The sequence below is a fragment of the Primulina eburnea genome, chromosome 3 (assembly GCF_022965805.1).
Source record: "Primulina eburnea isolate SZY01 chromosome 3, ASM2296580v1, whole genome shotgun sequence".
NCBI lineage: Eukaryota > Viridiplantae > Streptophyta > Magnoliopsida > Lamiales > Gesneriaceae > Primulina > Primulina eburnea.
In genome coordinates, this window is record NC_133103.1 from 4,846,032 (window position 1) to 4,863,384 (window position 17,353).

At 36.2% G+C, this 17,353-nt stretch overlaps 3 protein-coding genes and 3 non-coding genes across 8 annotated transcripts; 3 read left to right on the forward strand and 3 right to left on the reverse strand.

Annotated features, from left to right (window-relative positions):
- The first annotated feature begins 6,302 nt into the window (after positions 1–6,302).
- Positions 6,303–7,928, forward strand: LOC140825596 (L-type lectin-domain containing receptor kinase VIII.2-like). Of its 2 annotated transcripts, none has more exons than XM_073187469.1 (2): positions 6,303–6,478; positions 6,569–7,928. In XM_073187469.1, exon 2 carries the CDS (start codon positions 6,633–6,635, stop codon positions 7,698–7,700), a length of 1,068 nt encoding a protein of 355 aa, XP_073043570.1. In that variant the 5' UTR covers positions 6,303–6,478; positions 6,569–6,632; the 3' UTR covers positions 7,701–7,928. The 2 variants fall into 2 exon arrangements, with proteins under 2 accessions (XP_073043570.1, XP_073043571.1); XM_073187470.1 differs by having other exon boundaries at positions 6,304–6,655; positions 6,748–7,928.
- Positions 7,929–10,003: 2,075 nt separating this feature from the next.
- LOC140828779 (small nucleolar RNA snoR27) lies at positions 10,004–10,096 on the reverse strand. Its single transcript, XR_012117344.1, has one exon. It is a non-coding gene; the product is annotated as a small nucleolar RNA snoR27 (small nucleolar RNA).
- Positions 10,097–10,154: 58 nt separating this feature from the next.
- Positions 10,155–10,251, reverse strand: LOC140828777 (small nucleolar RNA snoR26). Its single transcript, XR_012117342.1, has one exon. It is a non-coding gene; the product is annotated as a small nucleolar RNA snoR26 (small nucleolar RNA).
- Positions 10,252–10,339: 88 nt separating this feature from the next.
- LOC140828778 (small nucleolar RNA snoR27) lies at positions 10,340–10,433 on the reverse strand. The gene has a single exon (XR_012117343.1). It is a non-coding gene; the product is annotated as a small nucleolar RNA snoR27 (small nucleolar RNA).
- Positions 10,434–10,679: 246 nt separating this feature from the next.
- Positions 10,680–13,089, forward strand: LOC140825597 (fructokinase-like 1, chloroplastic). Its single transcript, XM_073187472.1, has 2 exons — positions 10,680–11,575; positions 12,160–13,089. Exons 1-2 carry the CDS (start codon positions 10,763–10,765, stop codon positions 12,850–12,852), a joined length of 1,506 nt encoding a protein of 501 aa, XP_073043573.1. The 5' UTR covers positions 10,680–10,762; the 3' UTR covers positions 12,853–13,089.
- A 2,053-nt stretch (positions 13,090–15,142) lies between these two features.
- On the forward strand, positions 15,143–16,751 carry LOC140828066 (large ribosomal subunit protein eL33y-like). 2 transcript variants are annotated; one of them, XM_073191044.1, is made up of 5 exons: positions 15,143–15,285; positions 15,403–15,438; positions 15,548–15,776; positions 15,862–15,904; positions 16,573–16,751. In XM_073191044.1, the coding sequence occupies exons 1-4, from the start codon at positions 15,254–15,256 to the stop codon at positions 15,901–15,903; spliced, it is 339 nt and encodes a 112-aa protein (XP_073047145.1). In that variant the 5' UTR covers positions 15,143–15,253; the 3' UTR covers position 15,904; positions 16,573–16,751. The 2 variants fall into 2 exon arrangements, with proteins under 2 accessions (XP_073047145.1, XP_073047144.1); XM_073191043.1 differs by having other exon boundaries at positions 16,577–16,751.
- Positions 16,752–17,353: the final 602 nt, after the last annotated feature.

Genomic DNA, 17,353 nt, shown 5'->3' on the forward strand with positions numbered 1-17,353 from the left:
ATGATATAAACATTTTCAGGGTTAAGATATAAAAAAAAATGTACAAGGTATTCCACGAGAAGAATTGAAGAAACTGAAATGGATAGGCTTCGATGGGATTAGGGCCTCTCTTGAGCCCAAAAGGCCCAACTTCCACAGCCTAGTTACTCCGAATGCATCAATATCTCTCTTTCTAAATCCCCAACCTTTTTTTCGACGCTTTTAATCTACACTTGCAAATGGAATATGACAATGTTCTATTGTTACGGACGGGTCAACTCTACCGATATTCACAATAAAAAATAATATTTTTAAGATAAAAAGTAATACTTTTTCATAGATGACCCAAATAAAAGATCCGTCTTACAAAATACGACTCATTGATATCGTCTCACACAAGTTTTTGCTTAGTTTATTTGTATAATTTTTTTAAAAAAAAATCTTTTTTTGAGTTTATTCATTTTTTTATATTTAATTTGATTTATATTAACATAAGGTAATATCATAATTCTAAAATTCGATGAGAGATATCGTGCTGAAGAATTTTATCTAAAAAATTATTTAATCCTATCTGTTGAAACAATTATTATTGTTATTATAATACGTGGGGGACCAAAAAAAATTCCACTGATTTTCCTGAGGTATCACGAGAATTGCCACAGCTGGTCCACTTCCCAATCAACTATTCAGCAACACAAAAATTAGTGCATTAAAACCTATACCCGGAGCCGTATTTGAAGTGAATACATCAAAATATCAAATACTTTTTTTAATATCACTAATACAGACATATACCGAAAAATCCCATTTTGATTTTGACCCAATAACGAAGAGTACAGTCCCACCACCCAATCACGTCCTGCACATGAGCAACACCAATTAAAGCTTTTGTCCCTTAAAACACAAGAATGGCAAAGTCAAAATGAAGTAAAACTAAATATTGGATCCACCGTTTTATTACATCGCTGAGTTCCAACTATTTTGAAGCCAAATTTAATAAGTAGATCGAGTCTATGTTACATCTGATATAACGTTTCTTTTTGTTTTAATATTTTAGATGCGAGAGAAACAGAGCAAGTGGAGAATTTTTATGTATTGCTATATGAGTTAACCGCTCAAGTTTGTACAACGAGTATTTATACACTCAGCAATTTACGAGAAATAACCGACTAACTAATTAACTAATTAAGCTTACATGCTAAACTAACGCTCTAATATTTAAATAAAACTAATACGCCCCCTCAAGATGGATGATATATGTCTTGAATCGCCATCTTGGACATAAGATTCGATAAGACCGAGTAAGGAAGCGGCTTCGTAAACATGTCTGCAAGCTGAAGATGTGATCGAATGGGAAGAAGCTTGATGAAGCCAGCAATAATCTTCTCACGAACGAAGTGGCAATCAATTTCGATGTGTTTCGTGCGTTCATGAAAGATTGGATTGTTGGCGATGTGAATAGCCGCTTGATTATCACAGAAAAGTGGAATTGGAGAGCAAAGAACAACCTGGAAATCATGTAGCAACTGGACAAGCCAAGTGAGTTCACTAGTTGTGGCTGCCAATGCCCGGTACTCTGCCTCAGCTGATGATCGAGAGGTGGTAGTCTGCTTCTTGGCCTTCCAAGATATGAGAGATTCACCAAGAAACACACAGAAGCCAGTAACAGAACGTCTTGTATCTGGGCAAGAAGCCCAATCAGCATCTGAGAACGCCTTCAGTTGAATGGTGGAAGAAGCAGAGAAGAATATACCCTGTCCAGGGGAAGCCTTGAGATATTTAAGCAAATGATGAACAGCAGCTAAGTGTGCGGTTCGTGGTTGAGCAACAAATTGACTCAACTTGTGAACCGCATATGTAATGTCGGGTCTTGAAATGGTAAGATATAGCAAGAAAACCTGTATCTTCCAAGAGTTGCAAGGCATATTGGCGTTGACACAAAGAGATACCAGCCTGTGATCGAGCAATTTCCAAACCCAAAAAGTATTTCAAGACACCCAAGTCCTTTAGTTTGAACTGCCCCTTTAATAAGGATTTGATATCATTGATGACAGATATAGAAGGTCCAGCAATGATAATGTCATCAACATACACCAAAAGAGCAACAAAGGAAGACTTGTCTCCACGGGTGAAAAGAGTATAATCTGACTTGGATTGAACAAATCCAAAACTGAGAAGTGATTGAGAGAACTTGGAATACCATTGCCGAGAAGCTTGTTTGAGGCCATACAAAGACTTATGAAGCTTGCAAACTAATCGGTTTGAGTCAGACTTAGGTTGGTTATGCAAATACCCCAATGGCAAATCCATATATACTTCCTCAAATAAGTCGCCATTAAGAAACGCATTATTAATGTCTAACTGAACCAAAGGCCAAGCATGGATGGCAGCAAGTGCTAATAAAACTTTGACAGTAGCAAGCTTTGCAACAGGTGAAAAGGTTTCAAAGAAATCAATACCTTCTTGTTGAGTGTAGCCCTTAGCGACTAATCGAGCTTTGTGGCGATCAATCATTCCATTGGAATCATATTTGTTTTTGAAGATCCAGCGGCAACCAATAGAGTGTTTATCTGGTGGTAAAGGGACAACGGACCATGTGCCATTATCCTCTAAAGCAGATAACTCCTCATGCATAGCGTCCCTCCAATGCGAATGCTGTACAGCTTCATGGTAAAATTTGGGCTCAACTTGCGATGAAACTTGTAAAGCAAAAGCTTTATGTTGAGATGACAAAGCATCATATGAAAGATAGTCACTTAAAGGATATAAGACAGGAGAAACGTCCTGCGAATTCACCAAAAGCAGATTACAATGATAGTCCCTGAGATAGGATGGGGGCCGAGACACCCTGGATGACACACGAGCCTGCGGAACTGACTGTGAGGAAATAGTAACTTGAGAAACACCGTCAGAATTATTTTGGGAATGAAAGGAGTTCTCATTCACAGCAGGCAACAAGTCATCTACTGAATTAGGGAGTACAAGATCTGGAAATAAATCAACACAATGATTCGACTCATCCAGATTATGAAAGGGAAAAGATCGTTCATGAAACACCACATCCCTTGAAACAAATATCTCTGAATTGTGAACATCATACAACTTGTATCCCTTCATATTTGGTGGATAACCCAGGAATACACACATTCGAGCCCGAGGCTGAAATTTCTGCCGACATGCAGGAAGAGTGGAAGCAAAAGCCAAGCAACCAAAAACCTTGAGATTGGAATAATCAAAAGGTTTCTTATACAATAGGTCATAGGGACTCTTATGTTGAAGCCAAAGAGATGGTGTTCTATTGATCAAAAAGGTGGCAGTGAGAACACATTCTCCCCAAAACTTGATTGGGACTTTGGATTGAAAAAATAATGACCTTGCAACATTTAACAAATGTTGATGTTTCCTCTCGACTACAGAATTTTGTTCCGGTCTTTGTACACATGAGAATTGATGTACCATGCCCTTTTTATGAACCAAATCTGTCAAGGCCAGCTCTTTAGCATTATCGGTTCGAATGGCCTTGATTTTGTGACCAAATTGGGTCTCAACCAAAGTGTAGAAACGAGATACATACTGTGGGGCATCAGCTTTATGTTGAAGTAAAAATACCCAAGTGAAACGAGTACAATCATCCACAAGAGTAAGAAAATATCGTTGATTATTCATAGTAGCAGTACTAAAAGGTCCCCATACATCACAATGTATCAAATCAAAAGGAAATTGAGACATATGATGGTTGCAAATGAAAGGTAATCTTTTCTGTTTTGCTAATGGGCAAACAAAACAAGAATCTAATATTTCTAAGTCAAGTTTCTGTAAATGTAATTGACCTTGTAATGAAGCAAGTATTTTCGTGGAAGGGTGTCCGAGGCGATCATGCCAAACTTGAACAGATACCTGATTCGATGCATAAACTTTGCAGGATGAATGTGCTTCAAGAATGTATAGGCCCTCCATCCGTTTACCCTTGCCAATCATCCTCTTGAGAATTGGATCCTGAATCATAAACTGATCATTGAAAAAGCTGATGACCATTCCAGTATGTGCAATGAATGAACTGACAGAAAATAAGTTGAATTCAAATTCTGGTACGAACAGAACATCTTGGAGAATAATACTGTCATTTATTCTAACTTCCCCACAGAGGCTGACATTAATATGTGCACGATTTGGCAGCACCACTATCGAATTTTTGATGGGTCGCATGGAGATAAAATCCTTAGCGTTAGAACATATATGTCTCGAAGCTCCCGAGTCCATGATCCAGCCCGATGAGGAGATAAATGAATGAGGTACAGAAATGGAAAAACATGTACCTGTAGCATGCGTGGGAACATAAGCTGCTGGAGATTTGTTCACGTTGGACATATGATTAGCAAACATATTCATTAATTGATCGTATTGAATTTTATCCAGACTCTGAAAGAAATTGTCAGGATTGATGTTGTCAGATGTGTCGACATTGACAGACGTGGCTGCTCGAATAGGATTCTCAGATGATTGTTGGTTAACAGAAGCTTGATTAATCTGAACAGGACGACTTGGCAATCGTGGCTTGAACTTGAAGCCAGGGGGATAGCCATGTATTTTGTAACAAGTGTCTGTAGTATGCCCATGAACATTACAGTTGGAGCAAAAAGGACGCTCTTTCTGGTAATTCTTGGAATTGAATCGAGAGTTGGGGCCATAGAATCTATTAGAGGTGTCCTGGGAATACCTGTTAGTTTGATTCGATTGATTCTTGACTGCAAATGCCAATCCATCAGTTGCATAAGCAGGAACATTCTGTGATCCAATCTGTCGTTGCCTTTCTTCTTGAACAATCATAGAAAAAACTTTGTTGATAGGAGGCAGAGGATCAATCAGAAGAATCTGACTTCTAACTTGAGAATAAGAGTCATTGAGCCCCATCAAAAATGAGAGGACATAATCCATTTGATGATGCGACTCAAGTTTCTTAACTCCTTCACAACAGCTTCCACAAATGCACTGAGGTCTGAAATTGTTTAGTTCTTCCCAGATAGTTTTGAGTTTCGTAAAATATACACTGACCGAATTTTCCATTTGACGATGGTTGATCAATTCACGCCTCAGTTGAAAAATCCTCGGACCATTACTCTGCTGGAATCGATCTTTAAGATCTTGCCAAATTCCACAAGCTGTGTCCGCAAAAATGATACTAGCAGCTATCTCCTTTGAAACGGAATTAAGTATCCAAGATATCACAATGTTGTTGTTTCTTTTCCAGGAAGCCAATAAACTCAGATCTGAATCGTTTGGCTTTTCAATCGATCCATCCACAAACCCCAACTTGTTCTTCACAGAGAGAGCTATGACCATAGCTCGATACCAGGAAGCAAAATTATCTCCAGTCAGCGATTGAGAGACAAGAACGAGACCTGGACTATCTGAGTGATGCAGGTAGTACGGACTCGCACAATCATTTGAATCATTCATTGTCGACATCTCCGAAATGCAGAAGTGCGTAGAAAAAAAATGCAACTCACAAAGAAAATTGATCGATGAAATTGATCAGCCTATGATCCTCGATCGGTGAGACGATGCGCACTCCGGAATTCTTCAACGGAGAATCGACACGAGCAGCAAGCGCTCTGATACCATTTTAGATGCGAGAGAAACAGAGCAAGTGGAGAATTTTTATGTATTGCTATATGAGTTAACCGCTCAAGTTTGTACAACGAGTATTTATACACTCAGCAATTTACGAGAAATAACCGACTAACTAATTAACTAATTAAGCTTACATGCTAAACTAACGCTCTAATATTTAAATAAAACTAATATAATACAAAATGTTCAATTGATCGTACATTATGTATCCCAAATATTTTTATTTTGAACTAAAATTATCAAACAAACATGTTGTATTAAAAATAAGAAGAATGTGACTCCTGATACAGTATAGACTAACCTTAATAAGTATTTTCGAATTGAATAATGTAGAATACGTAGAAAGAAAATGAAAATTTTACGCCATTTGTCTTCGTTGGGAGCAAAAGGTCCACATGTCCAGCTGCTTTCTCTTCGCAAAGTTTCCCGCTTATGTCTATTGTTGGGTAAACACCAAACACTAGCTGTTCAAAGACATGGGCAATCTTCCAACAAGGAATCTTGTGCTTTTCCTGCCCATTTCAACTTTTGAATTTTTTTAATCTATAAAGCTCACTGTTTCTTCTTGTTTTATCATAAATTCTACTTGGCCACAAAAAAAAAAAGTCGATAATATGAAATATTAGGAAGATATTGACAGTGGTTTTATACTTTTATTTATATTTAAAAAAAATAAATACATAAATAGTTAAAATTCAGAAAACAAAGGACATATCCAAAACCCATTTTATATTCCCTCGGTCAGCAACCATACACAAGAAAGAAAATCGAAGTACAGCAGAAACAATATGCACGTATTAATTTTAACGAATTTTTCGCCATTCCTGGCACCACCCGCACCACGCCTTCTTCGACTGCCCATTTCCCCGTACTTTTTTCTATGCTCTTAAATCCGGCCTGAAAATTTCATAAACAATTTCAGTGATATTTTACTTCTTTTTTCATGGATTTTTCATAGTACAACAGGTAAAATCTGAGGGAAAAAGGGTGATAAAGACTCTATCTGAAGAATCTAATAGGAAATGATCTCATTTTCTTTGTCAAGGTTCTGGTTGGCTTTCTTCTTCTTGGATTTTTGCTTGAAAGCCTTTCCGACAGAGCAAAATAAATCATTTGATGTAAAAAGTTTTGGTCCAGATGCCAAATTTTCTCGACTGATTGCTCTGTATGGTGACGCTGAGACTGTTAATGGTAGTAGGTCGGTTCAAATTTCCGGTTCAGGTGCTTTTAGTGCAGGGAGAATGATTTATAGAAAACCCATTAATCTTGTTGAGGGATATACCCCTGCAAAAATGGTGTCCTTTTCAGTTTGTTTTGAGTTTTCCATGTCTGGAGGAAATGGGGATGGATTGGCTTTTATCATGGTTCCAACTGGGTTTCCTTTGAATGTCTTTAATGGTGGCTCAATGGGAATGTTCGAGGAGAAAAAAATGAAGTTTCTTGGAATTGAATTTGATACGTTTAAGGATGAGAAGTGTGGTGATTTGAACAATAACCACGTTGGGATTGATGTTGGTAGTCTTGTGTCTGTGAAAGTTAGCAATGTTTCATCCATCAAATTGGAGTTAAATAGTGGAGAAAAGTTACAATCTTGGATTGATTATGAAGCAAGTTCTAAAATATTAGAGGTGAGATTGGGAAGATCGGGAGGCAATAAGCCGGTTGATCCTCTGCTTTCTCATCATATCGACTTGTCAAGAATGTGGAAAAATGAGGATATTCTTCTGGGATTAAGCTCATCGAGCAGGAATTCGTCTCAAAAGTGTAATATATATTCATGGAGCTTTGTTTCGAGAACTATGCCCCATTGGATGCATTCAGAGCCGATGAATCCCGAGACATTCATGGAAAAGGGAGAAGAGACGAAAGCTCATAAAACAACAAGGGATTGTGCTATGAAAATACTCGCTGCACTAATCTTCGGCGGTGGATGTGGAGCAGTTGGTGCCTTTTTTGTGTTATTTGTGTTTGCTATCTTAAGCAGTAGGCGGCCTGTGACACCGGAGGACTTAGCTGTTCAACCCCAGAAACTTGAGCAGAAAAAGCTCGGCCGTGTTGTAGACAAATCCATCCAAGATGGTGAGAAGTAGTAGATGCTTGACTGGCAGAATAGTTTTGAGCTCTTTTTGTTTGTAAATTCTCTGCTTTATGTCTGCGGTTCTGTAGTTTAGTGATCAATCATTCCATTGTAGTTTGCCTGTGTTCTGATCACTAAAACACAGCCTCAAGGTTTGGCTGTTGGAATTATATAGGTCATTTAATTTCTCAGAGTTGATGTGTTTTTATTTTCGACAGAGTTTATTTTGAGAAGAATTTGAGACGCTATAATTAGCCCTCATGATCGTTTATTTTCTTTCTTTGAGGTTTGCCATTTTTTTGTGGCAGGATTACTTGAATGGTAGACATAAAGATAAACAAATTCTATCAATCATAAATCCACTCTCTCTTGTTTAATAAATCTAGTCTTTTGATAAACTATGTAATAAACAAATTAGGATAAGGTCAATTGAAGTTTGGGTGGTTGGTCATTGGGATGCATTAACAATTTTTTTTTTAATCTTAAACATTTGTAAGTTCGTGACTTATTCTTAGAAAGTAGAGAGGTCTTGAATTAAAAGGGAAATATAATTTTGATAATGTTAAAATTTACCTAATTATTTATAACACGCAATGTAAGGAATGTGTTTCTCTATATCTAATAATTATTTTACATTTTAGTTTGGGGAAGATGCAAATATTTTAACATATCTAGATGGTTGTTAAATTCATATTGAATATGCCATTACCTTGTAAGTGAGTTGATATAAATCTTTCTCATTCTCACCAAGAGGAAATCAATTGATATTAACAATTTAACGTTTACACACTTTCAAAATTTTAAAAATAAAAAATTAAAATTCACCAAAAAAATTAAAAATATGCACAATATCGTGCTTAGATGGGAAGAAAATGATGCACGATTTGAATTTACTGTACTTCGTTGGACGTGCTAGATGGAAGCATCAAAATTAGGATGGATGGTGTCCTCTTGCAATTGTTTCTTCTTGCTTTAGTATTTGAATGTTGGTGTGGATAGATTTTTTTTATGTTACTCAACTTGCCTCTACTTACTTAAGATCGAAATGCCAGTTTGACAGATAGTAGATTAGTGTCGAAGTTAACATTCCAGGTTACAAAAATGTTTTGGCTTTTGTCACATGCTTTCATGAGTGATTCCATTACCATGAGAACTTTAAAAGATTGATTTGATGAACCTTGGATTTGTTATTTAATCAACCGGAGAAAACATCAACACTGGCTTGAGCAGATGCAAGTAATGAAAAATATAATAACAGAGATTTTATTTCACTTCCAAATTTAGTACAGAAGATGATGATATTCAATAAAATAATACAAAAGTACACGGGATCTTCTAATATACAAACCATAAGAATATACGCATGAGAATCCTGATCAGAAGAGTAGTCCAAGAACTGGGAGAGGAAGCCGCGTCTCTCCTCAATCTCTTGTGCTTGTTTCACATCACTAGGCCAAAACAGATGCAAGCATTTAGCCCTCAGAGCCTCCGACATAGTGTATCCGATAACCTGGGGGTAGGAGTAGTCAATCTAGGTACAATCATTCAAGTACAAACACCAAGTAGTACAAAGAATGATATCTCAAGTACAAGCTGTACACACAAACTACCACAATTCATATGCAGACGGCACCATTGGAAGATAAAGAGTATAGTAGTTCCATTTTGTCGCTACCACATCCCTTTAATCCATGAGAAAAGCCAGAGATTCTAATAGCTTCGGCAAATGAGGAAGCCAGAGATTCTAATAGCTGCAGCAAATGAGGATGGGGGTTCGGAGGGGTTACACCATGCTGGCATGCTCTAACACAGATTTTCGTACAGATCCTTGGATCTAGGTAAGGGCTAAGCATACATGATGAACCATGAATAAAAACATCACCAAGCTCAACACAACCAAGAGCTATTCGATAAAGTTGCAGTCTTCAAAGTTCAAAGAATTTTTGAGAAAAAAATCCAACAAAATCGAATCTCAAAATTAATCTTGGCCAAATATTGACATCATAATAAATTACTACTATGAAATATACAAGAAAGGAAAAACATGTCAAAGAACAATATCATTTAAATGTCAGGACGTAAATTCCAAGTGCAGACTAATTCCAAAGCACCAGATGGTTGAAGCCATTTATAGTTAATGGGACGGGAGTCACTATAATTAATAATCTTATACTCTTAGCAGTTCGAATGTAAACATTAAATATATTCATTCAAAATCGCAGAGAACAACCAGCATTATCAAGGCTTATAATCTAAAATAGATTTTATCGGACAATGCATAAAACAAAAATGAGAAAAATAAAAAAGGAAAAACATTCAGGATCTCAGAAAAGCATGTGATTTATCATCAATTCCTCGAAAGAAATAGCAGACAGACAGCGTGTATTTTGTTAACATCACAGATCCAATGATTAGCAATAAATAAACAAACCTATGAAGGAAGATTTCAAAACAAAGAAACGGAGGAAAGCATCTCAGACAGAATATATTTGCCCGTGAATTTTCTTCACAGAAAATCATAGTGCAAGGATAACAATTTAATTCAAGCTCATCCTTGATGCTCATCCTCTATTCCCAAAAAGGAAAACCCAGTAGACACATTAAATTAACAGCGTTTAAAAATCAACTTTTTTTAAAAAAAAAATGTACATGACAGGATCTCAGACGGTACTTTTATCTTCAATTCCGATGGGAAAATATCAGATAGATAACGCAGATTTGAACTTCATAGCATCATCGATCCAACCCGAATACGAAAAAGAAATATTTATCAAAGAAAAAATTTGCATTCGAAACAGAGATGGAAGTCGGAGCGAAGCAATGTTGACTGGTGTCGACTTGAATTTTGAATGTGTGGAGGTTTAAGAACGGATGATGAAAAAAAACCCTAGATTAATTGTTCCAAATTGGGCCTCTTTGTTTAATAAGACTGAAAAGCCCAATTACCTGTTCAGCCCAATAACTCTGGGTCTTTATTACGGCTCGTCGACAAAACTAATATCCACTTACACCCATTCCGGTTGGAAATCGAAAAGGCTGGGGAATGGATAAACCCTAACTGAAATTAAACCCCAAATGGCAACACTTCAATTGCTTCCACCACCATTTCTTCATCATTCTCATTCTTTAGCTCCAAGATTGCCGACTCATGTCGAATTTTCCACCATATACCCCATTTTCACTCTCAATCCTGGCAATTGCCGCAAATTTTTACCACCTGCATCTTCTGCAAAGGATACTTCCTCCGCCGGGGATCAGCCGAAACCCACTCGTAGAGGCCGCAAGAAATCCAACTCTACTGATGTTACGCCACCTTCATCAACGAAAAGATCAAAACGGCCTCGGAAAACTGCTGAATTATCAAAATCTGATGTTGAAAAGGAAGCTGAAGTGATAACTGAAGGCGACGTAAATGACGATGAGCTGTATGATTACGATGATGGTATTGATTTTCCATACGAAGACCCGCCATTAATATGCTGCTTTGGGGCAGCAAAGTGGGAGTTTGTGCCAACTGTGAGAGTGGCGCCTCAGCAAATGCATCCGGACATTTACTCCCAATGGAAAATGCTGCAGTGGGATCCACCAGAGTTTGCTCGGACCCCAGGTGGTCCTCCTTCTAACGTGGCCGTTTCACACGTGAGGCTTGGTGGGAGGGCTGCCTTTATTGGGAAGGTTGGAAATGACGAGCTTGGTGAGGAATTAGTGCTGATGATGAATAAGGAGAAGGTGCAAACCAGGGGAGTGAAGTTTGATGCTAATGCAAAAACTGCTTGTACATATATGAAGATTAAATTCCATGATGGGAAAATGAAGGTAGAGAAGGTGAAGGAGTGTGCAGAGGATTTGATGCTTAGCTCAGAGCTGAATCTTTCTGTGCTTAAGGAGGTAGATAATATGAATATATACGTTTTACCTTTTTGTAAGGTCGGAGTTTGATTTATGTCCTTATTTATTTATTGGAAACGATTTATGTCTTGATTGAACCATACTTTTTGTGGATATGATGTGTTAAAAAAGTTGATATGCTTTTGTTTATCATCAGTCTCGGTGATCAAATGTATTGATATAGTGTTTAACTTCAGGTCTGTAGGTTATTCTTGAAAAGACAGGGACAGGCTGCCAATTTGTTGTTAAATGGGATGCTTTTTATTGCTATTTTATCTGTGATGGCTTGTTTATGGGTTGGATAAAGTAAATATTGTGAATAATGACTAAATTGTTGAAAATTTGTTATGGTGCTCTGTACCGTGAATGAGCACTCTTGTGTTTTAAGGGGCCAGAGTTTTCGCTTTCTGAAGTTGCAATTACATCATTTCAAATAGTAATTTGTGTTATTGTTTTTCATATGAATCATGAATAGGCATTCAAAATGTTGGACTTGGAATATGACTAGTTTTGGATTGATTTGGATCATTTTGTTCTAGCTTGCCTTTTTTAGCGAAATTAATATGGTTCACTTGATTTTTCAGGCTAGAATTTTTCATTTTAACTCAGAGGTTCTGTTATCACCTTCAATGCGTTCTACCCTTTTCAAAGCAATGGCATGGTCAAAAAAATTTGGTGGCCTTATATTTTTTGACTTGAATTTGCCGTTACCATTATGGAAGTCACGTGATGAGACGAGGGAAATGATCAAGGGAGCCTGGGAAAGAGCGGATATTATTGAGGTGTCAAAGCAAGAATTGGAGTTCCTTTTAGATGAAGAATATCATGAGAAAAGGAGAAACTATAGGCCTCAGTACTATGCCGAGAATTATGAGCAAACCAAGAACCGTAGAGACTATTACCACTATACTCCAGAAGAAATCAAGCCATTGTGGCATGATAAACTGAAATTTTTGTTTGTGACAGATGGGACACTTCGTTTACATTATTACACCCCATCTTTTGATGGTGTGGTGGTGGGAACAGAAGATGTACTTATTACACCGTTTACTTGTGACAGGACGGGTTCTGGTGATGCTGTTGTGGCAGGAATCATGAGGAAGCTAACGACACAACCCGATATGTATGAAAATCAAGATGTATTGGATAGGCAGCTTCGATTTGCTATTTCAGCAGGCATCATATCACAGTGGACAATCGGTGCTGTTCGAGGTTTTCCCACAGAAAGTGCGACCCAGAATCTTAAGGAACAGGTCTATGTGCCGTCAATGTGGTAGCCTGTCTAGAAACCAAACCTCAAATCTGTCTTAGCATTAGGCTACTTATGATTCTTGTGTGTTCTAAAATGGCAAGTCGATGAATATCTATGTGTGTCCGAGAAGGCCGTGGACCGCTTTTAGCTGATTGTCAAGGTTTATACTTCATCAATGATTTACTGGTGGCTGTAAATCGATGCTACGCATCTTGTAAAAGTAAAACTATAATTGTATTATTGTGGAATGGGGAGTTCTGAAGTAGTTACTGTTACACATTTACTTAAGCTATCGTTTGGATTGATTTTTTTTTTTTGAATTCATGGATTTCAAATGTTTTTTTATTGGTTATAAAAATAATACCATACGTTAATTGTGATGGATTTCAAGTTCATCTAATTACGATGTCTTTTGAAAGTAAGTTATAGATTTAATATTTGATATATTCTTTTATTGTAAATAATAAAATTATAAAATTCATTGATTTAAAATTAATTTATCTAAACACAATTTTAAGGCAACATGAAATAAAATATTTGATTCGGCTTTCATGCCTTGATCGAGTTTTGTCAATACCATCTTAATATATATCTATGCCAATTAGTTTTTTTTTTTTAATAGAGAATACGTGTTCAAAATCGTGAACATAACCTACTTTTCATGATAAAGTTAGGTGGCCCGTGGCCGCTATGTATTAACCTTCTCGTTCCTCTTGGGTCTTTTTATCACATTATAACAATTTTTATTCTCCATTAATAATTTACGGTAGTTTTCAAAATCTTATTAAAATATTATAAATTTTTTTTTTTAAAAAGTACTTCCAAATAGGGGGAGTAATTGTTTCACCTCCCCCGCATGTAGGGGAGGCGGGGGAGGGTAGAAATTAATTTGGCGGGGGAGAGTTAATTATTTTTAAAATATTGTCCGCTTCTGCAGGAAGTGGGGCAGAAAAAATATTTTTAAATTTTACCCGCCTTTTGCATAGACGGGAGATATATTTTTAAATTATAAAATTTCAAATGCTTGCTCGCTTATTGCAGTGGCGGGCGAATTTAAATATTTTTAAATTGGTAGTGTTTTTTATACATATTTAAATTGGAAAGTTATGATATAGACCACAATAAGTAGAAAGTTGTGGATTATGTGATTCAATATTTATCGTACAATCTACCACAAAATAATAATGAACGATTTGTACGAAAAAGATTAAAAAGTTCGTAACATTGAAATTCATAAATTTTATGAGATATAAACCAGAAAAAAAACGATGATTTATAAATAACTTTAAACATATATAGAGAAACAATACATGAAATCTTTATTGCCTATATTTAAAAAAAATTAAAGACAACTCGTGATTCAAATAAATACAAAAACATTAATTATTCAACACAAATTCACGATATTCATGCCGACATTGAAAGATATGATAAGATACAGCCAAAATTATCAATCAAATATACATCAATAAGTAAGTGTTTAACAATATCAATTCATATAGAAGGACAATAATAATGATATCTGCACGTGAGGTCAAATCCATCTTTTTGTATAGTAATGTTAAATCATCTTTTTAGATAAAATAAATTATATTAGTTTCGTCGGTTTCCATTACCCACCAATAATTACACAAAAAACAAAATTATTATATCTAAAAAATAAACGAACAAGTAAAAAAATATTTAAATTCACGGGCCACTACAATAGGCGGACAATCATTTGAAATTTTATAATTTAAAAATATATTCTCCCGCCTATGCAAAAGGCGAGTAAAATTTATAATTAATTTTTCTGCCCCGCCTCCTGCAGAGACGGACAATATTTTAAAAATAATTAACTCTCCCCCGCCTGTCGTACATGCGGGAGAGAATTTAAAATTAATTTCTACTCTCCCTCGCCTCCCCTACAGGGGAGGTGAAACAATTACTCCCCCCAATTTGGAAGGGCGGGGAGTAAAAGTTTTACTTTTTTTTAATTTTTTATTACAATATTTTAATAAGTTTTTGAAAACTACCGTAGATTGTTAATGGAGAATAAAAATTGTTATAATCTGGTAAAAGACCCCATTTCTCTTTCTTATAATAATATAATAATAATAATATTATTATTATTATTATTATTATTATTTTGATTGAATATTTCCTCTTTATTGTTCATGAATAATCGTTACTAATGTGAAAGCTACGAATTCATTTCAAGTTAATCGGTTTGAAATATTTATTTGACATGTTCCATGTATTTTCAATTTTGATATTCAATTGGAAAGATAAGCGGGGGTCTAGGTTGGGCCTTTATAATAACGTAACTGGACCAGCCCAACCCATTTTCAGAGGTTCTTACATTCACCCTCCTATCTCCGCTACTAGGGTTTCTGCCACTTCTATTACTTACAGCCAGCGCCAACACGAGCATTATTTCCTCTGCAATGGTGAAGGGTCGGCAAGGCGAGCGCGTGAGGTGCAATTTCCCCATCAATTACTTTCACGTCCATTCTATTTCTTTGCATATTCTCCCAATTCGGTGTGTTTTTGTTTCAATTTAGCATTTTCTATTCATTTGTTGATTTTTTGACAGGCTTTATGTTCGCGGTACTATTCTTGGGTACAAAAGGTAAGAAAACCTGAATTTTTTATTTTTGTGTTATCTTAAAGCATACTGTGTTTGTTTGATTTCTTGAAAATCGATTTGATTGCGTGTAAAATGGCGAAATTGATGATAGGTCGAAGTCGAACCAGTACCCAAACACGTCGTTGATACAGATAGAAGGAGTGAACACGCAAGAGGAGGTGGCATGGTACCTCGGGAAGCGGATGGCGTACATTTACAAAGCCAAGGTCAAGAAGAATGGTTCTCACTACCGTTGCATTTGGGGCAAGGTCGCACGTCCTCACGGCAACAGCGGGGTGGTTCGTGCTAAATTCAAGTCTAATCTTCCACCAAAATCCATGGTATTATTTCTGTTTATTTGAGTTGTAATGGAAAATTTTATCTTGAATGGAATCATGATTTGGCTGTTGTTTGCTTCTACAACAGGGTTCTAGGGTGAGGGTATTCATGTATCCAAGCAATATATGAGGTGATCACTCAAACTTATTGTTAAGTGCTTGTTTTGGATGCACAATAGTCTGATATGCTGTTTTAGTGAATCTTGTTCTCATTCATCTGATTGTGTTGTTGCGCTGATCCTTACATTGAGAGAGGCAAAATATAAGTATTATCTTTGAGGTGATTTCGTCATATTTAGTGCAGTGAACTGATCTCACTAATCTAACGCTGGTGGTATGGTAGTCTTGGATAATTGTTTGATTTGGGATTGTGTATGATATGATCCTAGTGAAGTTTTTGACAAATGAAAAGTTCAAAGCATAAGAAATGTCAACCTAGCGGTTCCATGGTAAGATTTATTTCTTTATTGGGTGGTGAAAAGTTATGCTAGGTAAATTTAATGATATTTAGTTGATGAATAAATGATTCCCGTGACAATGGATTGTTCGAAGCAACACATTTTTTTTCCGAAATTCTTCCTTGCGTTATTGAAGTTCTCCTAAAATATAGAGAGCTCTAAGTGATGCAGGATTATAGTGGTGGAGTATATTTGACATTTCTCAGTTTCCGTGTGCTCTTGTGCAATTTTCAGCTGGTTTTTGCTTCGTGTATAATTTGGCTTTTAGAAGTGCTTTTTTCCCCCAATTAAGGCCGAGTTCTTGCTGAAGTTATATTTTATCTACTTTTGCAATGATCTAGCTAGCTCTGGCTGATTTTATCTTGGGGATAGAGCACACCAAGGCATAGTCGTCAAGATGACAGAGCTTTTACTTGCTGTTTCAAGTTTGAAAATTTTTGTTATTACCTGTTTTTCCTTTCCTGACGATTTAATTGAACGAGTTATTTGTCTTCACTGAATCTCAACAGCTTTCCTTTTATTTGAGAGGTTCGAAATGTCGTGGGGGTTTATTTTCGTTGAACAGTTTAGAGGATGCCAAGCACTCATGTGACACTTAATTTTTTAAAAATGGAAAAATTAGTGAACTTAAATATAACATTTTAAATATGGCTAAATATCTGAGAAGATTTAGACGCAACGGCAAAAACGCACAGCCCTCTGAAAATAAAATAATGGTACGAAAATAAATATATTAGATTAGAAAATATATTAGATTTAAGTTCACTATTGTTGCCATGTTAAAAAAAATGAAGTGTCACGTGAGGATCCATTTAATTGATTCCACGGCCATAAACCGTATGATGGATATTTATTATTTTGATGGTGTGGACTCGAGATGGGAACCAATTCTACAAGACCGACTTCCAAAATTGGAATAATCGACTTAAAGACTTTTCGGTTTACGGGTTTCGTTCATGTTTTTAAAAAATAAAAAACCAGAACCGCGTGAAACTGATGCAACAATCGAAAAATAATCTAAAATTTTAAGTGGGTGCTTGAGTGGATGTAGTCATTGAATGTTTGATTAATGATGAAGAGTTAATTTGATGTTTTTTAGCCAACACCTCAAGCACATGATTG